The sequence below is a fragment of the Panicum virgatum genome, chromosome 9N, assembly GCF_016808335.1.
Source record: "Panicum virgatum strain AP13 chromosome 9N, P.virgatum_v5, whole genome shotgun sequence".
Lineage (NCBI taxonomy): Eukaryota > Viridiplantae > Streptophyta > Magnoliopsida > Poales > Poaceae > Panicum > Panicum virgatum.
Genome location: NC_053153.1, coordinates 9,369,913 through 9,393,579, shown reverse-complemented (window position 1 = coordinate 9,393,579; position 23,667 = coordinate 9,369,913). Strand labels below are relative to the sequence as shown.

The following is a 23,667-nucleotide window of genomic DNA, read 5'->3' as shown; positions in this document are numbered from 1 at the left end:
TAACGTTATAGTTACAATCTCGAAGGAGTATAGTTACAACGGTCTTATTTTTTCTGGTACATATCTAGTGAAGCTTAAAAATGGCACGATTTACCATCCGAATCACAACGCTTCAAGGTCTAAGGTAGGACCTGCGATCTTCAAGGCACCTACCATGGCTGTTGAGATACCAAAATTTTACACCCAAAAACATCATATCGAATGTTTGGACACATACATAGAGTACTAAATAAAATCTATTTATAAAATTCTTTGTAAGGATGGGTTGTAAATCGCGAGATGAATCTAATGAGCCTACTTAATCCATGATTTGCAACAGTGATGCTACAGTAACCATCTGCTAATTATGAATTAATTAGGTTTATTAAATTCGTCTCGCGATATACAACTCATCTGTGCAAAAAATTTTGTAAATAAATTTTATTTAGTGCTCCAAAATAGTAAAATTTTCTTCAAAAAATTTACGCCAAAAAAATCTAAACACACCTAAGGGGATCCGGGATAAAGCTCGAAGCAGAGGACAGCAGGGCTCTTCAAACAACAGAAACAACCTTGCAAAGTAGTGATGTGCTGAGCACGAGTGAATTATATAAACAAAAGGCTGAAACAAATTGTTGAACGCCAAGCTCTAGTGCGCCACATCAACATAACTCTTTCATTACGCAAAATAAGTCAGTTTCTTCCTGAAGGTTCACATTATTAATCATATAGGATTATAGGATATTGCTTTTAGATGAGAGCCACCTAGCATGGATTATATACCCTGTTCAAGGCACCTAGCATGGCTGTTTAGGTCTTTACAGAGAGTATATATTGTGCTAAACTCAGGGTGAGTATATTGCTAAATTTGGTAATACGGTAACACCAGTTCTCCACTCGGGGTTTCAGAGAACATGTAGCTTCAGCCCGCCATGTACCCTGTTTAGACGAGGATGACTAATTTGTCACCCTACTTTTAGTCATCTATTTCCCAACACAGGGTGCATAAAAGGGACTAAAATTTCCCTAGTCCATTAGTCAAGAGGAGCCTGCTAAATGTGACTAAAATGCTTTCTCTTTGTTGAATCACTGGTCTCGCTCTATCTATCTTCTCTCTTCTTTAGTCCCTTTTTACTTTTAGGCTGAACTTATCGTCCTCTAAATTCATCATTTATAAAAAAATATTCATATATGGTTATCGAAAATAGGATGATTAAAGTTTAGTCGCCTGACTAAATATTTTAGTTACATGACTAGCCTTTATGTGAATGCTTTGTAGGGAGAGATGGGGCGGGGGCGGGGGGGCGGGGGGGCGTAGTGGGGGCTCGTCATGTCTATCCCGTCCACTGCCTGCCATGGCTACAGGACAGGTGAGGAAAGAAATAAATGCTTAGGCCATGGTTGCACAAACTAAAATTCCAACTTTTTTTTCCGACACCTGCATGGAGACTTAAATCTAGATGAAATAAAAAACGCATTACGACTGCTGTCTGTAAATGGCGAGACGAATCTAATAAATCTAATTAGGCTGTAATTAGATGCTAAATTGCTACAGTAATGCTACAGTAATAGCCTATAATGACGGATTAATTAGGCTCATTAGATTCGTCGCGCGATTTACAGACGAGTTCTGTAATTATTTTTATGATTAGTCTATGTTTAGTACTTCAAATGTAGAAAGATATATTTTCAAAAATTTTACGCAGCGCAACCAAACACGGCCTTAGTCAGAATGCCTGTAGGGCTCCAGGTTCGACTATCTCGGTGTTTTTTTCTGGAGTTTTACCAAACACTCTGTAAATGAAGCGACTCTATATTATAGCATGTGAGAAGATGAAGTAACAGTTTTGTCTACAAGAAGATGGAGCTGATGGAGCCAAAAAAACCAGCTCCAGTTCCGGCTCCACCCTTTTGACAATGAGCTGGAGTCCTCCCAAACAAGCTCGAAATATATTTTTCGTCTACATTTAATACTTCATAAATATAAAATTCTATTTGATGTGATGGATGAAAATTTTTATTTTGAAAAGTAACAACCATGGGATACATTAGGGTCGTGTTTGGGACGGCTCCGGGCGCCGCGGCTCCGGCTCCGCGCTACAGTAATCGGCACTGTGATATACTGTAGTGCGGAGCTGAGACAGAGCGCTCCATGCTACAGCCAACGGCCGGAGGAGAGAAGCCGGTAGAGCTGGATTTCCGTGACCTCACCGGCTCCGCGCTACAGTAAACTACAGTAGCCGGAGCCGGATCCGGTGAAGGCCAAACACGCCCCGGGGCTCCGGCTCCTCCCTCCGACACAGCACTCTAAAGTGCAGTGGGAAGTGAAATTAATAGGTTTAATGAACAGTGATAATAGCCAGTAGTAAAGTAGCACGACATGTAGGTGCCAAAGGAGCCGGAGTTGGTGAGAGCTGCACCAAACAGGCCCACGTGCACCCACGTGGGTTTCCAAGATAAAAGTTACACTCCCCTTCACGTTGGTAATAAAAAAAAGTCATTTTGAACATTGACACGAATTTTCAAAAATAATTTTGACTATTATCATTTTAATAAAAATAATTTATAAAATATAGTCAATATATATTTTTATAAAATTATTTTTAAAATAAATCTATTTACATCACTTTTATATTTTCAAACATAATCTAAAATAATTTATTTATAATTAAAGTTTAAAATATTTGACTTAAAACATACTCAAAATGACTTTTTTTTTTATTTTACCAATACGGCGGGAGTATTTGTTTAGTCTCTAGTAGCTTTGAGTTTGACTGCCATATCCATTAAAAAAAGTTTGACCTTCATACCAAGACAAGGCATTGATGTTCTGCTAGAAGCCTTGTAAATGGTTCTGGTTCCCGAGGAACTGGTCCTGGACGGCGAGCTAGGCGGCGCACGCGGTGCAGCCGCGATCCAAGGGCGCGTTTAGTTGACGAAAATTTTCACCTCGAAATTTGTGATTTTTTTTGACACATACATGAAGTACTAAATGTAATTAAATAATAAAATTAATTACGCAGTTTAGATATACACGACGAGACGAATATTTTGAGCCTAATTAATGCATGATTAGTCATAAGTGCTACAGTAACCCATATGTGCTAATGATGCGGTCAAAGATCTCAAAAGATCCGTCTCGCGGTTTCCAAGTGAGTTCTGAAATTAGTTTTTTAATTAGTGTCCGAAAAACCATCTCAATATTTGGTCAAACCGTTGACGTGACACCCAAAAAAATTTTATTTGGGAACTAAATGGCAATGTCGATGGAGACGCTGCCATGGATCCATGATGATACGACGCAATCCATGCGGATCCAATCAGGAATGGCGGGAGCAGAACCATCATACAGGACGTGATCTTGCAGAGAGAATTTGCCGAGGGTGAGGAGGAAGGACTCGCTCCAGCGCGAGTAGTTGTCCGCCGAGAACAACAACAACAACTAGCTTTTTTTCCCAAACAAGTTGGGGTAGGCTAGAGATGGAACCCAAAAGAAATAAGTTCAAGGTTCAGGCACATTGATAACTAGTCTCCAAGCGCTCCTATCCAAAGCTATCTCTTTAGAAATATTCCAATCCTTAAGGTCTCTCTTAACCGACTCATCCCACGTCAGTTTAGGTCTACCTCTACCCCTCTTTACATTATCGACCCGCTCAAGAACCCCATTACGCACCGGCGCCCCAGGAGGCCTTCGTTGGACATGTCCAAACCATCTCAGCCGATGCTGGGTAAGTTTCTCCTCAATTGGTGGCACCCCGACCCTATCCCGAATAACTTCGTTCCGGACTCTATCCCTCCTTGTGTGCCCACAAAACCACCGCAACATCCGCATCTCTGCTACACTCAGTTGCTGGACATGTCGCCTTTTGTAGGCCAACATTCAGCATCGTATAACATCGCCGGACAAATTGCTATCCTATAGAATTTGCCTTTTAGCTTTTGTGGCACCCTCTTGTCACAAAGGATGCCAGAAGCTTGCCGCCATTTCAACCAGCCAGCTGAAATTCTATGCCTAACATTTTCATCAATGTCGCCATCCTTTTGTAACACGGATCCTAAATACCGAAAAGTATCCTTCTGGACTACCACTTGCCCATCTAGACTAACATCTCCCCCTCATGCCTAGTCGCGCTGAAATCGCACATCATGTACTCGGTCTTGGTCCTACTAAGTCTGAACCCTTTCGACTCTAACGGGCGTCTCCACAGCTCTAACTTCATATTAACCCCTGCCCTACTCTCGTCAACTAGCAAATAAATAAGGGCTCAATGCTGACCCCTGGTGTAGGCCTATGTTAATAGAAAAGTCAGTGGTATTGTCATCACATGTCCGGACAAATGTCGTCGCATCCTTGTACATATCCTTAATGAGGGTAATTGCCTAATACAACACAATCAACATAAAACCCTATGGCACACAGAGGTGCCGGACTGCCGGCGCATGCTGAACCAGGGCGCATGGCCCGGTGCAGCGCAGCCCATTAGGCCCAAGAAGTCAGTACTAATGACCCACTAATGACTTATATCAATACATTCTAACAGGAAATAACTTCAGGCGTGTACAGGTTATTCTCGCAGTAACTGAGGTATGCATTGCCAATATTCTAAGAAGCATATATTAAATGAAATAAAGCATATAAGGTGGTGCAACATTCATGCATCTTTAGCAATTGTCGAAGTATAAGATGTCTTGGCTAACAGGAAACATGAGCTTTTAAAGTAAGGTCGAAGTGTTAAACTTTCATAAATGCACCAGAAACATTCTTTACATTGCTGATGGATTAGTAGAAACATTGCTGATGGATAAATTGAAATTCATCAATCTGTTAAATGACTTGCTTTGATCAAAATTCGTATGTTCCTCACTGCAGGTTCTTGTCAATCTTTCTGATGCAAAAGTTTTCAGGAAGAGTATCAATGTACTCTTTGAATGACTATTAATACAAATCGTACAACATGCATAAGTGCATATCCAAAAGCATTGCATAATTTCCCTGTCTACTGGAGGCAAACACAGAAACTGAGTACTATACTGCTATTGATCTCAGTAACATATAGACAGGGGAAATAAGAAGGCACAGCATACCTACTGTTCTGCAGCCTTTTCGTCATCCATAGAGCAAGTAGGTCTCCATTTTCTATCTAAAGGCCCATAGCTTCTTTGCACAACATTTTGTTGTTCAGTCAATTTCGTATCTATCAATGTCAACAACTCTTGCAATCCTATCCCTGTCACAGCAGAAGTTTTCACATGACAAATGGGCATTTGTTGTGTCAAAGCACATCCATTTGCATCTGGGACACGAAGCTCTCCAAAACATTCTCTTGATGATAACTCTGGGTTTACTGCTTTCATCTCAGATGACTCTTTAGATGATACTTCATCGATGCTATCTTCGAAATTTTCTTCGGGTAAAAATTCTGTATCTGCTCCATTATCTAAGGAATCCAAAGATGATTGTTCTGATGGAACATCATCTTCAGAGAATATGTCATACTCCTCTTCACCTTCAGTCAGGAATATCTCATCCTCAACCCCATCAGATGCAGCATTCTCATCCACAAGATCAATCTGAAATTCTCAACAGACAAAACATTACGAATGCAAACACAAACCAACAATCCAATCTCAATTGCCAACAAAAAAACTCGTCCCAATAGGTACCTTGTTCCAAACTTCAATCATACTGTTGATCTTCTCCTGTGTAACACCTATCTGCTGCAGTACTTGCAATACAGTAGATCGATGCTCCTCAAGATCAGGTGCACTTGCATCCAACACATGCTGCACCGATGCATACCAAGATAAAAGGAGATGTTAGTTCCCTTCCCTTATTCTTTTTCTTAAAAAAAATTATACATTAAATCAAAGCAGCTTCTGGTAAGTAAAACACACATGACTGAAGAAACAGTCTGTTATTAAACCAGGAATAAAAACTACATCAACTTCATGTTACACTAAGACTTCCAGGATGGACTAGCGACACAAAAAAAAAAAGTAACAACACCCACCACTAACATGTCTGCTTCAATCACTTCTTCCAGGGTGGCATGAAATGCTTCCACTAGCTGGGAGAAACAAAATAAATAGGTTAATAATAAGCTTAACGTGGAATCTGTAGATGAGATAAAACAATTATGAACATTCATTTTTTCCTCCTTTTTCGGAAGGACATTGTCTGCAGCAGGGATTCATCTCTTTTTAGGAACGACATTGTCTGCTCCAGGAAGTGCCAAACAATGCAGAAGAAAAGGTTATGGTTATCAAAGGCAGTAAGTTGTTGAGGCAAGGCAGCTGCTTACTTTCTTGATGCATAGGTGTCAGAACGATGGCACTATCCCATCCTCTCTTGTAGGGGAGGAAGTGGAAAACCAGAGGTGGCAGAGGAGGATGAGGGAAGGAGAAGTTAGTGGTGAGGAGGCTGAAGTGGAGGAGGTGATGGTAGCAGTGGTGATATGGAAAAAGGTCAAGGAAGCTGGAAGGAAGAAGAGCAGAGTAAATAAAAATAAAGGAAGGAAGGGTTCCACACGATTCAGTTATGGCTCATTTGGATCCAGATGAGCCATGGGCAGAACATTAGGACTCACCTCCTCTGCTGCTACCTCTTCACTTCTCCCTCTCATCTCTCCTTTCTTTGCCATGAAGCACAACAGCAGGAAGTTTCCAGGTCCGTATGAGGTGTTTTTCTTTTTAGACTAAAGACCTCTTCGGTCCAGCTTTTAGTCCATAGGCGGCATGGCAAGCTTTATTTGCGAGAGTTCTACCTACCTAACTCAATCCCCTTCTTCAACCATAAAACGACTGGTGCATACCATTAATCCAACCAACATCTAGCCACCTAGGCCACACCTTGATAGTTATGCAAAAGGAAACTAAAGAAAATCAGACTGATTCTTGCTTGAAATAGGAATTAAGCATAAATTAAAGTCATGGAAGTTTTAAGACTAACAGTAGGTCAATATTGTTTCTGGATAAGGTTGATGCTGCTGCTCAATGGACCATTTGCTACCTCCAAATCTTAAATGGACAGCGGTGTAGGCGTAGTTGTTCGATTTGGAACTCAGCAAAAGAAATTAGGACAATGGCGTTGGGGTAACACAATTGCTACCTACTCCATTGACCACAAGGCTATAGTACAAAGTGAAAAGTAAAAAATGTTCTCCTAAAAAAGAAGTTCAAACTATGAATCTCCAAACTTGAAACACAGTAAGAGAAAATTTACCTGTATGGGTAAATCTGAGATGAAGCCAACGGTATCACTAAGAAGTGCTTTTCTCCTGAATAGAAAATGCAATGTTATGTACTGAACAAGCGTGAACCTCAAATCAGCTTTACCAATATGATAACTGAATGAAAATTTTCTACATTACCCTGATGGAAGAATCACACTTTGTAACCGGGGATCTACTGTTGCAAACAGCCTGCATCAAAATAGGAATATGATTTCTTTGGGCATACATGTTGAAACCTTGTACATGGAGAAACTAATTTCAGCATACCTATCATCACTGTACAGGTCAGTTTCAGAAAGTGCACTCACTAGCGTAGATTTCCCCTACAAAAAGAGCATAAAAGAACTTGGCTTCAGTAAATCTGTAGAAAGCTTAAATATATTTTCCATAGGGATATTCTGGAGGAATATAGTCATCAAAGATATATTAGGTGAAAGAACTATTTTAGTGCATCCACATACTGCATTTGTATATCCAACAACTGCAACAGTTACAAGCTCTTGACCAAATGAGCCACCGTGCCTTTTCCGACTTGAACGTTGTATGGCTCTAGTACGGCGTACATCTTCAATTTGAGCTAACAAGCTCACGCGCCGTTCTTGGATTCTAGATGAGTCGTGAATAAAGAAAAATGAGGAATTGTTGTGAGCTGCAAGTTTAGATAGGTTGTAATCTACCAACTGCCAAGCACCTCCTCCGTTGTAGTTGAAGTTCTGTTTCACCAGCACCACTCATGAAGCCCCGTCCCCCACTTCCTCTCCTGAACAACACAATAGTGACATGATAAGTGCACCCAACACTAATTAAATCAATGATCTGTGTTGCCAAAATGAATGAATCAACACATCAAAATGAATGGAATAATCTATTAAGGGCACAATTCAGGAAAGTGGAATAGAATAACAACAATTAATAAACCATGTGGATCCTTCCAAGTACAAACTATACCAGAATATGTGAAATTGTGAATCATATAAACAAATAGTGTTTATGTTCGAGGCACCACATTAACCAGGTGAAAACATTAACTAGACCACTGCAGGAATTAGAGAAGGAAATGTATGTGCTCCCCCTACATTACTTTTGGGGTTTTTTTCCATGTGCATTCGCTGCAACTCTATCTCAGTACAAGAGTACAACAAATAATAAAAGTTACAATTCAACAAGCATGACATTCAGAGGGACGCAAAGTTAGATTTTGTCATAAACTCATTACTCATGTTGCCACATGGATGCAACATAACTTAAGCACCAAAATTACATGATACAACCGATAAAACTAATAAGGATATCTCATGTATAGACTTTTTCTCCCAAAGGCATATGTGCAGCTAGGTTGAAATTATGCCTGCAAGTACATGAGCTAGTTCATAATGAAGCAATAGCAACTTGGCAACCAGACATATACAAATTGAGGATACTCCCTCCATTCTTCTCTAATGATGCCATACAACTAGAACCAGTGCAGTCAATCAAGCCATCCAAGTGGAATTAATCATTTTTGAAACTATCAAGAATTTGACATCACAAGTTGAAATAACTATAGTTACATGACCACAATGTATCCCCCCCCCCCCCCCGCCCCGACACACACCAAAAAGGCACATATAAATTCACAAATTAAACAAATTACTATCTGAGTTGCTGGATGAAATCAAAAGAAATGTACCCTCTTGCACTGACAACCTCAGCTTCCCCACTTGGACCAAAAGTTAATCGCCCACCTGGGCCACGTACTCGAACAAGCCTAGTCTTCATGTACATGAGAGCTGCCAACTCTGACTGTGTAAATTGACAAAGTAAATAATTAAACACATACCATGTCATCAATATAGTATGTCCATGGAGAACAACTCATGCACTCCACACCCACCCTACAAAGATTCGACAGGGTAATATATCTAGACAAACAAGCACCTGTAACTTTGCTTCCTTTGTTTCGGCATGAGCATTGAATATTTCAATTATGAGCCCAACACGGTCCAAAACTGGCTTTCCCCACGCAACCTGCTATGCAAAGCATCAAAAAAGACTGTAAGTAAGTCTTAATTTTGAGTCATAAAGTCATATGCAAGTTATTGTAAACTTTAAAAACAGATAGAAAACATGGGAACTTGCCTCCAAGTTTCTCTGTTGGATTCCGGAGAGAATTGCATTAACAAAAACTGCATCCACATCTTCCTGTTAGGATCAAAGCATTTTTGTTGGAATTGTCTGCGCATTATAAGTGCAAATCCAACACAGAGAAGGGCCAATAATGGGTGATGACCAATCGTCTATGAATAAACTACCACAGCCAGGCTTATTAAAACGATAAAACGACGAAACGAATGGAGGGTAGATTTTAATGAAACGATGGACGTTTTAACGTTTAAACGTCCGTTTCACAAGAACGTTTTCTCGTGAAAACGTCGTTTTCACGTCGTGAAAACGTCGTTTTAATAACAGGGACCACAGCCATGCTCATGTACAAGATCAGAGAAAGTGCACCTCTGACTCTGATGCCCTCAGGAAGCACTTGACATTATCCACAGTTCCAGGTCCGAAATATGTATCTGGCATGACAAATTGTCAAATACAGTAGTTTTTTTTTTGTTCTAGCCATAAGTATGTGTAGCCCTGTGTGCAAAAACAGTTCAAAAATGTAGTAAAAGCAAGTTCAAAGATAACAAAAGCAACAAGTGGTTTAAAACAAACGGCACAACTGCAATAGCCAACTGATTGAACCACAAGATTTTGACCCTCTATCTTATTATTATCAAATAAAGTGACAGGATATGCATACTCTGAATTAGGTACGCAAAAATATCAGAGCAGAACTGGGCAATGCAACAAGGTGCAGCTTTAAAAGGAGCGAAAGAACTTTGCAGCATCTGTGGGGTTGCTTCATAGTGGTACACCGTACATTTGCTTCTAACTTCTAAGATAATGGAGCAACAAACCCACAAAGTAAACATGTAAGAACTTGTAATACTTAACGCTATGTTAGAGGTCATAGGTCAGCCTATGTACTTTGCTAATGCAGATAGGACACCAGATCATGCAATACTTAACAACAAAAAAAGTGCAAGCAATGTCACAGGATAATCATGGTAGCACTTCCAAGAAGTTCAAGTGCAGAAATTGATCTTATCAGGCCATTACAACAACAACAACATAGCCTTTTTTCCCAAGCAAGTTGGGGTAGGCTTGATCTTATCAGGCCATTATTGAAAACAAATGTGTTGTAAGGACATCTTCAGCTTATATATGTCTGGACTTTACTTAATGGAATCGGATTACATCAGAATTTCAGAAACCAATATAAATAACCTCTGGTGGTTACCAGATGAGAACCATGATTGAAAACAATGCAGGCATTGAGTCACTACCAGTGTGCATATTACTGTAGTAGATTTTAAACGCGGATTACATGCAATTCTTACAAAACCTCGCTGCATTGCGTATGCAGAAAACACTCAACCTTCGTAGTGAGATAAAAACTAACTCAGTTCCATATCGAACTGAAAACACTGCCACTAGAGCACTCGAGCTTAGAACTGGAAATGGAGCGACGGGAAGCTGGATACCTGCGTGTGAGCGGCCGCGGGAAGCGGGATTCTGGACGACGAGGTGCGGCGGCGCACCCTTGGAGCTGAACTCCCGGTCGTAGAAGCCGTCGCGGGGCTCCTCCAGGGAGTTGGCGAGGTTGAGCGCCTCGGCGAGCTTGGAGTCGAGCAGGCTCCCGGGCCGGAGGCGCGGTTGCACCACCAGCAGCCGCGGAGGGCTCTCGGGATCGCGGGAGAGCACAAAGAGGCCGCGTAGGGGGCCCTCGTCGTCGTAGTCCGCGGGCGACGCGGTGGGGGAGGACTGCTTGCCGCGGCGGGTGGAGAAAGCGCGGAGGTGAGGGGAGGGCGGGAATGGGTGGTGGGCTCGGGGGTCGTGGTGGAGGCGGAGGCGCGCGCCGAGGCGTGAGATGGCGGCGCGGAGCATCCTGGCGGACTGGTCTCGGGGACAACGGCGGCGGCGACCGTGCCGCCAGATGACGCGGGTTTTTCGGGTTCGGGGGCCAGAACGGTTCAGCCGCCAGATGAACGGTTCAGCAGCTGCCTCGCCGAATCGGGGGCGCGGCCGGTCGGCGAGTTTGGGATTAGGGCATCTCCAACGCCATTTATTATGCCAACTATTAACGGTTAATTGTGATTATCAAAGCAAAATTGGGAGTCGACGACGTCTGCCGTCCTCTCGCGCGGCGACGGCTTCAGCCCGTTGCCCGAGACTTACAGACGGCTTGACCCCCGCGTTGGAGGAAAAGGCTTCACCATCGGCGGATCCCCTGCGGCTCTAGCTCTGGCGTGTGCTTTCCCGCCATTGCTGGCCTCCGCACGCACGCGGCCGCGGCACCGCCGCTCCACTCGCGCCGAGCCGGGCGCAGCGCCGCCTGCTCCCGCCCGCTCCCGGATGGCCTCACGCTGCGCCTTGCCCCCGGCCGAGCAGAGCAGATTGGAGAGAGCGTAGCCGGCCGACGGTGCCGCTCGCTCCTGGCCGCTCCCACCTTCTGTGAGCCAGATGCGAGAGTCAACACCGAGCGAGAGAAACGTGCTGTGAGACTGTGAGAGGAACTGAGGCTATCTCCAACCATTCCCCCATCCAACTACCCCCAAACATACTATTTACTATATTTTACTACCTCCTTCCAAAAAATTCCTCCCCCTATAATTCCTTCTCTCCAACAATTCCCCCCATATCTATTCCCTCTATATACTATCACTCATTAACTAACTATTTATTTATCGTTTTTGAATTTAAAAAAAAATCATACAATATTTGTACTGTCATAATACGCATTATCATCATGTTACGGGGCTCAAACGAGATTAATATCATGAAGAAACAGTGTGATTAGAGATATAGGGGGAGTTGAAACTCACTCTATATATGGAGGGAGTTTCAACTCCCTCCATATATAGGGGGAGCTGTGGGGGAGTCGTTGGACCGCTCGCTCCCCCCAAAGCCCCCCTACGTAGGGTGGGGGCGCTTTACGGTGCCCCGTTGAAGGAAGCCTGAGGATGAGAGATGCGAGAGAGATAGGGTTTAGATATTTTGCACCATTTTGCAATGTAATCCCTAGATGATTTGTAAAATAGTTCTTATCATAATTATATGAGATATTTTAAACAATAGCCCCTGTTATTTTTCAGGAGGGCTCTAAATGCTTAAATTAAGCATGAGGTACGTTGCAACACAAAATTGTATATAGAAATGGTTTTCACGATTGATCATGAACTATATGTAAAACATTAAACAGCTAAATAGACATCAGCTGTCTGTGGGTTGGAGGAGCTGTCTGTTACGTTGTCTGCGTTGATAATTCCAAAAATTAGCAGACGGCGGCCGTCTGTGGGTTGGAGATGTCCTTGCCTGTTTGGTTTACTAGCTAAGCCAAATTCTATCTACTTTTATTATTTTTGCCATCATTTGATTGAATGACAAAATTGGTTTGGTAGCCTTCTGGATTGTCCCCTTAGTTCATTTTAGTATTTATTTAAAGATTAAAGTTGGACAAATTCATGGCCATCAATCTGATACTAAAATTTTGTTAGGAGGCGGCACAAATCAAACACACCAAATTTATAAAAATGTTGCGAATTTTCTCTGAAAACAGAGGAAAAATGGCGACCTTGTTAACCTTGTTATTTTAAATTCTTTGTTTTCTCTTTTTACAAGTGCATTGTAGTTTGACCAACGAATTATTTGGATGTTGAAGAACGAAGAAGAATTCATGACATTCAAATTAACTTTAAGGAACATAGAGAAAAAAACACTGGTTAGTTTCTTATCAAACTAAAGATATCTTGATTTCAAAAAGAAAGGGGAAAAGGTGCTATAAATGGTAATTTTTTATCCAATATTTTCTAGCAGTTTGCTTAGGAAACCAACTTCTCTCTAATGATATACTGTGAGCCACATGAACGAAGCACATCGCTCCAATGGCCTATGAAGAATCTCAGAATGACTTTGAAAAATTACCTCACTTTCAACAAATGACAAAGCTTTTTTTTGTCAAACTTATGAATGGAAATCAATATATAAGGTAATATGATAAGTCTGATTTCCCTAATATTATAGTTGAATGACTTCCAATCAACATGGAAAATATCATATCCGTATTAATTTGATATATTCATTATGCGTGAAAATGTTGGTAGATTACAAATCAAAATTAAAAGGGGAAAAGTCGGTCTTTATGGCACCCTTGCAAAGTTTCAATAATTGTTTGAGTGAATATGCATTTGCAGGGGGTGTTTGCATTATTTCAGGAAAAATAACTGTAGTCCTGATGACACCTTATGATTGATATAAGCCGGCCATTATAGAACTTCTAACAATTTTCATAAAAAAATTTACAAAAACCATACTATGGTTAAAGTAGATTTTTCTTGACCAAAACTTGATTTAATATTTTCATTCTACGATTATTAATTAACACATATACACAGCGTCACAATGGCGCCATCATAGATGGTCACGGTTGGGACTCCTCGTGGCCGTGCAATTCGAGTGGAATCCTGCTTCCCTGGGCTATGCGGGAGTGGCACACGAGTGATCGCGTCAACCGTGTACCGACCGCCCTCTACGCAATCGCCCCACGAGACGACCCGGGGAAACGAGTCGGTTTGGAGGCCTCGCGAGTCGCGACTCGCGAGTGCTCGTCTGCGGTCCGCCTCTCTCTCCCGTTCCCGGGCTCCCGGCCGTCGTCCCCTCCTCGCAGCACCGCCCACCCATCCAAACTCCAATTCGTCCTCCTCGAGGTCGCCGCGCCCAACGCAGCAGCACAGCGTGGGGAAGCGGGCGGCAAGGGGAAGGAATTCGATCGGGGAAGCATGAGCCTGGTCTCCGGCGCCTTTCACCGTCGAGCTCGAATCGGAAGATAAGAAGAATCTGCGGGGGGAGCCCCATAGAAGATGGCCCCGCCGCAGGAGGATAAATCAGACCGCCCCGGCGGCGGCGGCGCGCCGAGGGAGAAGGAACGGCGGCCTTCCAAGGCATGGGGAATCCTCGTTTTCGGCGTCATCGGCGTCACCACCGCCACTTTCGCGGTTGGGCACCCCTCCTTGTTATGCTATAATTTCTTGAGGATCTTATTCACACGATTGCATCCTGAATGTCTAGCAGTCTAGCTTGCTTTTCTAGATTCCACGGTTAGCTTTGCTTGCGCGTCTACCTATGGCTCAGTTGCAATTTGCTCAGCCGTTAGTCAATTTGGTATCAAGTGATCCAGTTTTATCGTTTGCAAGCGGCCAAGCCCACAATAGTAAGTTTGCTACTATGAAAACCTCATACGTAGGCAGGAGCCTTGCTTACCATGCTCGTAGTTTGGTTTCTAAGATTTGCCCAGTAACTTGATGTGGTCCAAAATTTTGCATTTGCTCTGGATCTTTATGTTTTTTGTATTATCTACTAGCTGTGGTGCAGATTTCATTTTTTTGTTATTCCTGTGAACTCCAGATTACTCAAGTTCGCAGAAGTGTGGACTGGTTCTACACTCAGGTACTAAATTTTGTTACTGGCTACTAATTTGTCAGTTGTCCTAGCGCAAGCTCATGCTGTTCTTTCAATGTGGCCTCCAAAGCCAAGGAGAAAACACTAGAGATATTCATTTGTCGATTTTTAACTTGTCTTAAGTGCAATTCAGTTAATAAAACTCCCAAAATCATGTTCGAGTCTTGGAATATATGGTTATAGTATATTCTATTTGCTGGATGTTTGTAGTCAAAACTAGAGGATTGTTAGGTTAATATGATCGTGCGTTCAGTGATAATTGTTAGTTTTTTCCTCTCATGCACCATCCTTATAAGCTCAATATTGTACTATGTATCGGGTGAGGTTCCCGTCATCGTCCAATGATCAATTCCACATAGTCAAAGGATTTGCACAGGGGAAAACATTTTTTTTCTGCTATAACAGTCTTTCGGCTCCCTAATATATGCCAAGCACCCGATTGGTTCAGGAGGTTTTCAACGAGCTCTCTCTTTGTGGAAGGCATAGAGTCAACTAAAATTTCCTGTTTGATTCATTTTCATATGTTTCTGTCCTACTCTTATCCTAGATTGTATTGACTCTTTAAAAATAGACTGACATGATCCTTTTCCTTCAAAAGCTAAATAAAATGCAGACGACATCATCTTGGAGATATACAAGTAATAGCTCAAGTCGTGGGAGTTTCAGTGAGGAAGCTAAGAAAAGATATTATCAGCGTATGCAGCAGGAATATGAGGAGGAACAAGAGAGAGTTGTGAGTTTATACATATATTCATAATGTTGTTCTTTTTCATTCTATATAAAACACAATTGTGCATGTATCCTCAATGTATAGCTGGAAATTTGATATTACTCATATTGCTACCACACATAAGTTACTGTTAAGCTTCAGAGTTCAAACATGTACCTAATTGTGCATAGCTTACATCAAGACTATTTTATTACTTTTAACCTGACAGCATGCTGAACTTTTATCTCCTTAATTTTTCTCAGCAAAGAATAAGGCACATGCAAAGTGTTTTCAACAGAGAGAGGAATAAAATTAGGAGAGATTATGAAAGTTGGAGGGAGAATGGCCCACCTGGTGGCTACAATTATATTCCTCGGGATGATTGGTATTGGCAGACTGATACTCACTCGGAACATAAAACTAGACGGACTTATACGCCGGCAGGACCTAGGGTTTATCCTATGTCACATCATTATGCAGTTCTTGGCCTTGACAGGTAAATTCAAATCTGTGCTCATCTGTTAATCTAGTTATAACATGGTAGATTGTCTAGACTCATGGTCAGTCCTTGTCTCTAATTCCATGTTCCTGAGTGATTCGAAATATTCAATTGATTTCGTCTGCACTTAATTTCTCAAGAAATGCTATCTTGTAGCACAACAGTTTCCCTTTACATTTTTTTTTGTATGGTTTTCATCTAATTTTTCTTGTTGCAGAACGGCTTTCCTTTATTTTTTTTGAAATTTCGTTTTGCTGTATCTCACTGAAATTGAATTTTATCTTTTTGGACAATGATATTGCTATCCCTAGTTTCAATGAATCAACTGCCTTTTGTTGAACTTCGAAAAATATGTACTGCATGTTAGGTCTCATACAGTTATTATATTTCTCATAACAAATCGTGTTTCTTCCTTTGTAGATCACGAGCAATACCATATACTGATGCAGAAGTAAAGGTAATGCAATGTTTTATCAGTGGTGCTATTATTTCATTGTGCCTTGTATAGTTGTATTTTCGTATTTATGAACTTGTTGTCTCTCCTAATATGATCAACTGGAACTTACAGTAGTTGAGCAACTTTCCATCCTGACTGTTTCCTTCCCCTCAGCAACACTCTTGTTGATCTAAACTAGTCCCGATCCCTAAAGTAGATATCTGCAAGTTTATTTAAATCTGATTGGACCTTTGATGCAGTGATATTAGCGAGATGTTAGGCAGGCCCTATGGGCTGTTGGTTAGCCGGCCCTGTTGGCCTTTTAGGGCTAGGCCCGCACCCCAGAGCCCCCCCCCCCCCCCCCCCCCCCCCCCCGCGCAGATCTTCTCTGTGATTCGGTTAGAATAGGCAAGGGTCTCCCTGATAGGTTGTTTCTATGTAAGTAGGCCATCGTTGCCTATATGTATCTCTACGTGTGCTTTGCACCCTAATCAATTATCCTGAACCATACTTGCTTTCTAGTGAGTGTTTCCATGGGATTCACGTTTAGCTATATGTAACACTTCAGTAAATGGTTGAGGTTACTGTTTTTTACAAAGTATCTAGTTTTTCTTGGCGAGTTCACTAACCAAATCATTCAACATTCACTTTGTTTCAATTTTATAAAAGGATTTTATTATGAGACCGACAAGAACCATGTCTCTATAAAGGGATTGAACCTTTTTTCCCATATTCTTTAATTGATAGACACCGGATAACCAAAATACTTATGCACTCTTCTTTCTCCCAACATTTTTCATCATTATTCTGGAATTCCTTGGGTCCTATATGCAGTTCTTTAGTTAGTACGTGAGGGATTGGGTTGGTTCATATTATAAACCAAAAATAATAGCTACATTTGTGAAATCTAAGGATTAAGGATTTATACAGTATAGTGATAATGAAGTTCTTTAGTTACTACAAGAGGGATTGGGTTGATTCATAGTATGTGGGTAGTACGGTCCCAAAAAATCAGCAGGGTTTTGGGGTATACATGTCATGCTTCATCTATGGGTTCTTGTTATGATGTTATCTGACTATGGATTCACCTGGTGCAGACTGCTTTTAGAACAAAAGCAATGGAGGTTCATCCTGATCAAAATCAAGATGACAGAGGTGCTTTATACATCTCCTTTTCTTCATGAACACCGAGTTTCTTCTCATGTGGTTGCTTCCTGGTGCAGTTGCTAATACCATGAACGTTTTTGTCGTTCGCAGAGGCTGCAGAAGAGAAGTTCAAGGAGGTTGTCAAGTCTTATGAAGCAATTAAACTGGAGAGGAAAAACGGATAAATTGATGCAAACGTCCAATATGATCGAAGCATCTGGGGTCCGGGGATGAGTGGAATCAGTTGTAACTTGGCCTGTATATGCGAGCTTATATGAAATGGGGTCTACTGTTGTTGTTGTTGTTGTGGGCCTGCAGCGCAAGTTCCAGTTGATTGTGATCTTGTGCGGTATAGACTAGGTATTGGTGGTAAATGTCCTCAAATTTTAGACTAAATAATCTAAGAGCCGGGCTCTGATTTCATACAATTTTGAGCTAAAATTATGAGGGTCAAGTTGGATTGTGGGTCATGATCTCTTACTAAGACTAGGATTGTGATTCAATGAAATCTTGTTTTTGTGCTCACGTGCATAAATTCCATAAACTGGACAAAGGCGATCATTTTTGTTGCCACTTTTAGTTGGGAGGATGTATTCACTGTCGTATGTTCCCTTCTTTTTTTATTTACATGTATTAGGTTTGTTCTAAGTCAAATTAGACAGACTTTGATCAAATCTATAGAAAAATAGAGCAACAACTGCAGATTATCTATACTATAAAGGATGAAAGAATTGATAACATTTCTCACCTACGTTAACCCACCCATCCCTCTCACAAAACACATCTTTAAGACCCACATGTAAGGTCGGTTGGTTGACAGCCCCTTGGTGGACCGAAAAAATTAACAGAAGGAAAATGATTTTGCCTAAAGTGTAAATTTTTTTGTCACCGTGCCTTTGTTCACCCACCCACATGTACCCACATCTATACTATAATCTATACTATAAAGGATGAAAGAATTAATAATATTTCTCACCTACATTAACCCATCCATCCCTCTCACAAAACACCTCTTTAAAGGCCCACATGTAAGGTCGGTTAGTTGATAGCCCTTTGGTGGACGAAAAAACTGACAGAAGAAAAATAATTCTGCCCAAAGTGTAAATTTTTTGTTACCGCGCCTTTATTTACCCACCCACATGTAACCACATGCGAAATTGGCTCCCTCCCGCGTCTGTTTTGGACGGAAATCATCGAGTTTCAATCTTTCCATGACTCTCGCTAATCAATCTTTTCATGTTTCTCGCTGATCAATCTTTTCATATTTCTCACTGATTTCTATATTTCAATCCTCGGCCATATAGATTCAGAGAAATCACGAACCCAAAAATGGTTATTTTTTCTCCGGAAATGTCGGACCACGCGATCTGGCGATTCGGGGGTAGCGACGGTGCCGCCGCCGCAGCCGCGGCGACCTAGCTGTTTTCCAACGTGCCGGAACCCACTGCCGTCGTGAGAGACGAGCAGATCACCAGGAACTCTCCTGGCTTTTGCTGCTTCACATATTCGTCCTAGGTTTGTGAGAGCAGATCGCCTTTTGCTGTTTTCCGCTTCGGACTCCTCCGCGCGGGAGATCTCATTCTGCAGCCAGCTTCTTCGTTTGAAAGAGCCTGGCGTGGCTGGTTTGAAGTCCAGGTCGACTACGACTTGGAGTTGACGGTGGTTTTTTTCTTTTTCGACCAAAGGCTTTATGCCCCACTTTATTGAAAGCGTAGCGAGCATAATACAAACGGTCGAAAGGCTGGGAAAAGAGCCAGCAGCGTTTCGCGGGGTCACTGGAGACCCAGTACAGAGTGCGCAAAGAGAAAAGGTTTAGTCTAGAACAAGGTCAACGCAGGACCTGACCAACTCTACCAAAACTCTACCAACAGCCGAACAAGACTCAAACTGCAGGGAGACATGGACATCACAGAAAGCGAGACGGAGATCACACGCCCGGGCCGCACGCCTGACTGAGCTCCAAGATCATCCGTTCCACCTGGTCCCTCTGCTTTTCACCCAACAGTACTGTCTAGTTCTTCAGAAGGGCCACCAGCTTGTACATTAACACCATAGGCGACGAGATCAGCTTATCATTAAACACCAAGTTGTTTCTTGTCTTCCAGAGAGTCCACATCGCACCTGCACATACAAAGAGAAGATTGGTTCTATCTAGCCCTTTCTTTTTAACTAACACTAGGTTTAATAACTCTGCTCTAGAAGAAAAAGCCCTCTCCAGGCTCAGTGCTGTTAATTACAAAGATTCTAGGGTTCTACACTGGATCGATATCTAGGCATACAAGATCGAGTACGGGTATATCTTCTAGTAGATAAACATGGGGTTCATCCTAGTTCTAGTACAACAGAGAGAGAGAGGAAGGTATGGAGATGAAGGTGCAAACCATCCGTGGAAGGGGGCGCAGAGGAGCTCGACCCCGCGGGTGCCATGGCGTCGATGGAGTCGAGGATGGAGGCAAGGAAGTCCGGGTTGGCAAGACGTGGATCTGGCGGCGGCGATGGGCGGCGAGGGTACCGGTACCCTTCGGGCCGGTACCGGCACTGGCCGGGAACGGCGGCGTCGGTGGGGAACGTCGTGGCGGCGCTGGGGTGCTTCCCGTCGGCCTTGCGCTCCCTTAGATCGGTAGGGTTTTGTGGGAGAGGGGTTTGGCAGCGGTCAACTTAGGCGTCCGTGCCCCGGCCCCCCTCCTATTCTTTACAGCGCATGCGACGGGGGCCCACCAGCCATAATGACTGAGCGCCCCCAATCAGGGCGCGATCAAAGGGGATTTGGCCCGATCTTTGGATCGGGCCTGGAGATCATATCCAACATTCTCCCCCTTGATCTCTCATTTTCTTATTCTTGTTCTTTATCTGAGTTTATCCATCCCATTGCAGATCAGTGTATAGGGCGTGCCTCGTCATGACAATTATTACTGTCAGATTAACAGCCACAATCACTTTTCCGGTCTGAAACAGATTCTTATTCTAGGGCCCTCTTTGTCCAGGAATCATAGGCTTTCCCTTAAACCCATGCCGGCTAAGTGTTCTCTGAACACATTGGGTGGTAGGCCTTTTGTAAGCGGATCCGCTAACATCTTGTTCGTTCTGATATGTTCTAAACAAATAGTTTGATCCTGGACTTGCTCCTTAACAACATAAAACTTGATGTCGATGTGTTTGGCAGCACCACTCGACTTGTTATTATGAGCATAGAATACTGCTGGCTCGTTGTCGCAGTATAATTTCAGTGGTTTTTCTATGCTGTCGACCACTTTCAATCCGGGTACGAATTTCTTTAGCCATGTGACCTGCCCCGAGGCCTCATAACATGCCACAAATTCAGCATACATCGTGGAGGATGCTGTAACTGTCTGTTTGGAGCTTTTCCACGATATTGCTCCTTTTGCAAGAGTGAAGATGTATCCAGATGTGGACTTTCTATCATCTGCATCTCCTGCAAAATCTGAATCTGAATACCCTTCTATTTCTAAAGTTTCTGATTTTCTATATGTTAGCATGAGGCCAGTTGTGCCCCTCACATAGCGCAAAGCTTTCTTTACCATTTTCCAGTGCTCTATGCCTGGATTACTCTGGTATCTGCCAAGTACCCCGGTAACGAAACTTAAGTCAGGGCGTGTGCACACTTGTGCATACTGTAAGCTTCCGACAGCTGAAGCATAAGGCACTGCCTTCATTTGCTCGAGCTCGTACTGGTTCTTGGGACACTGATGTTTCCCGAAACTGTCGCCCTTGACTATTGGAGCAGGTGTGGGCTTGCTCGCATGCATACCGTATTTCTTTAATATCTTTTCTAAGTATGCTTTCTGTGATAATCCTAAAACCCCTCTTCTTCTATCTCGGTGAATCTCAATTCCTAAGACAAACGAAGCTTCACCAAGATCTTTCATATCAAATTTCGAGGACAAGAATTTCTTTGTCTCCAGTAGTAGATTAACATCACTGCTAGCTAGCAGAATGTCATCCACATACAAGATGAGGAAAATAAATTTTCCGTTCTTGAACTTCGCATAAATACAATTGTCATCTTCATTTTCTTTAAATCCAAACTTTCTAATTGTTTCATCAAATTTCAAGTACCACTGCCTCGAGGCTTGCTTCAAGCCATAAATCGATTTTCTCAAGCGGCATCCTAAATTTTCTTTGCCTTCCATGACAAAACCTTTGGGCTGTGCCATGTAGACATCTTCATACAAATCCCCATTTAGAAATGCCGTCTTCACATCCATCTGATGCAATTCTAAATCATAATGTGCCACTAAGGCCATTATTATTCTGAAAGAGTCTTTACATGAGACCGGAGAGAATGTCTCATTGTAATCTATTCCTTCTCTTTGCGTGAAGCCTTTTGCCACGAGCCGCGCTTTATATCTTTCTATATTCCCTATGGAGTCACATTTCGTTTTGTAGACCCACTTGCAGCCTACTGTTTTGGCTCCTTTGGGAATTTCTTCTAAGTCCCAAACTTTATTGGTATTCATGGATCTCATTTCATCTTCCATGGCTGCAAACCATTTGGATGAATTGGCGCTTTTCATGGCTTCTTCAAAAGAGGTGGGATCACCCTCATTCTGTATTTCTTCACTATGATAGACTTCATAGTCTTTAGAAATAGCTGGTTTTCTAGTTCTTTGTGACCTTCTCGGGGCCACTGCGACTGGTATTTCTTGCACATGAGGCTGTTGTTGCTCCCCCTCATCCATGGCAACGGGTTCTACTTGGTCCTGAGGAACAGGGTCCTCATTTCCATTTAATGCCAAGCTAGGAGAACCAACAACAGGTGGTGGCACCGTAGTTTCTTGCACTGCAACGTCAGGTAGACTGACAGCAGGTGTTGGCACTGCAGTTTCCTGCTCTATCGGTGCCACAACCACAGGTAACGAGAAATAATGCTCTTGAATCATCGGAGTGGGAACGTATACCCGCTTCTCCTCAAGGTCGATTTTTCTGGCTACTATGCTCCCCCTGATCATCTGATCTTCTAAGAAGGCAGCGTGTCTTGTTTCTACAAACTTCGTGTGTCTGTCGGGACAATAAAAGCGATATCCCTTAGACTTTTCTGGATAGCCAATAAAATGGCAACTGACTGTCTTGGGATCTAGCTTCCTAATGTTTGGATTAAACACTTTGGCCTCAGCTGGACAGCCCCATACGCGAAAATGATTAAGCGAGGGTTCTCTTCCTGTCCATAGTTCATACGGTGTTTTCGGCACCGATTTACTTGGCACCCGATTAAGAATGTAAATGGCGGTTTTTAACGCCTCCATCCACAAATTAATCGGTAACGTGGAGTAGCTCATCATACTTCTGACCATATCCATCAGGGTACGGTTTCTTCTTTCTGCTACTCCGTTCTGCTGAGGCTCGCCCGGTGTAGAATACTGGGCAACTATGCCATTTTCCATAAGGAACCTTGCAAAAGGTCCTGGAACTTGGCCATAGGGGGGGTGTCGACCGTAGTACTCTCCCCCACGGTCAGATCTGACTATCTTAATCTTTAAATCATGTTGGTTTTCTACTTCTGCTTTGAATATCTTGAATTTATCCAATGATTCTGATCGTTCTTTAATTGGATAAATGTAGCCATAACGCGAGTAATCGTCATGTAAATGTTATGAAAGAAACATAACCATCTACAGTAGTGACAGGGAATGGTCCACATATATCTGTGTGAATTATTTCTAGAATTCCCGCACTTCGTTTGACACCTTTCTTTATGTTCTTAACGAATTTTCCTTTAATGCAATCAATACATTGTTCTAAATCTAAAAATTCTAACGGTGGAAGAATTGATGCTGTCACTAAGCGCTCTATTCTCCCCCTCGAAATATGGCCTAAACGACAGTGCCATAATTTCGACGAAATTGCATCAATTCGTTTGCGTTTCTTAGTAACATTCTCATACGAGGAGGCATTTTTATTCTCAGAACATACTGCATTCACATTCTCAGATAATGAAAGCAAATATAATTTGTCTTGTCAGAAGGCAAGACCAACACTTTCTGAATTAACTTGTATCTTACACTTGCCATCACCAAAATGACAAGCAATAGCGTCATCATCTAATTTAGACACACTTATTAAGTTTTGTTGCAAAGACGGTACATAAAGAACATCTCTCAAACAA

At 42.3% G+C, this 23,667-nt stretch overlaps 2 protein-coding genes across 3 annotated transcripts; one reads left to right on the top strand and one right to left on the bottom strand.

The window, feature by feature from the left end:
* Nucleotides 1-4,768: 4,768 nt before the first annotated feature.
* LOC120690546 (GTP-binding protein At3g49725, chloroplastic-like) lies at nucleotides 4,769-11,570 on the bottom strand. The gene is made up of 13 exons (XM_039973230.1): nucleotides 10,781-11,570; nucleotides 9,702-9,766; nucleotides 9,330-9,392; nucleotides 9,129-9,218; nucleotides 8,881-8,993; nucleotides 7,903-7,971; nucleotides 7,673-7,817; nucleotides 7,479-7,534; nucleotides 7,350-7,400; nucleotides 7,202-7,256; nucleotides 5,991-6,047; nucleotides 5,644-5,763; nucleotides 4,769-5,550 (listed from the first exon to the last, which is right to left on the bottom strand). The coding sequence occupies exons 1-13, from the start codon at nucleotides 11,181-11,183 to the stop codon at nucleotides 5,065-5,067; spliced, it is 1,773 nt and encodes a 590-aa protein (XP_039829164.1). The 5' UTR covers nucleotides 11,184-11,570; the 3' UTR covers nucleotides 4,769-5,064.
* Nucleotides 11,571-13,774: 2,204 nt separating this feature from the next.
* On the top strand, nucleotides 13,775-18,078 carry LOC120690681. 2 transcript variants are annotated; one of them, XM_039973425.1, is made up of 7 exons: nucleotides 13,854-14,290; nucleotides 14,700-14,741; nucleotides 15,352-15,486; nucleotides 15,726-15,958; nucleotides 16,382-16,418; nucleotides 17,495-17,552; nucleotides 17,655-18,078. In XM_039973425.1, exons 1-7 carry the CDS (start codon nucleotides 14,156-14,158, stop codon nucleotides 17,726-17,728), a joined length of 714 nt encoding a protein of 237 aa, XP_039829359.1. In that variant the 5' UTR covers nucleotides 13,854-14,155; the 3' UTR covers nucleotides 17,729-18,078. The 2 variants fall into 2 exon arrangements, with proteins under 2 accessions (XP_039829360.1, XP_039829359.1); XM_039973426.1 differs by lacking the exon at nucleotides 14,700-14,741 and having other exon boundaries at nucleotides 13,775-14,290; nucleotides 17,655-18,068.
* Nucleotides 18,079-23,667: the final 5,589 nt, after the last annotated feature.

Coding starts and splice junctions, on each gene's coding strand:
- LOC120690546 (XM_039973230.1), bottom strand. CDS start 11,183: ATGCTCCGCGCCGCCATCTCACGCCTCGGCGCGCGCCTCCGCCTCCAC. Junction 7,972..8,880: donor GAGGTTGTCAGTGCAAGAGG/GTACATTTCTTT, acceptor TGTGTTGTTCAG/GAGAGGAAGTGGGGGACGGG. Junction 6,048..7,201: donor TCTCAGATTTACCCATACAG/GTAAATTTTCTC, acceptor TGTTTCTCCCAG/CTAGTGGAAGCATTTCATGC.
- LOC120690681 (XM_039973425.1), top strand. CDS start 14,156: ATGGCCCCGCCGCAGGAGGATAAATCAGACCGCCCCGGCGGCGGCGGC. Junction 14,291..14,699: donor TCACCACCGCCACTTTCGCG/GTTGGGCACCCC, acceptor TGTGAACTCCAG/ATTACTCAAGTTCGCAGAAG. Junction 14,742..15,351: donor TGGACTGGTTCTACACTCAG/GTACTAAATTTT, acceptor TTCCTTCAAAAG/CTAAATAAAATGCAGACGAC.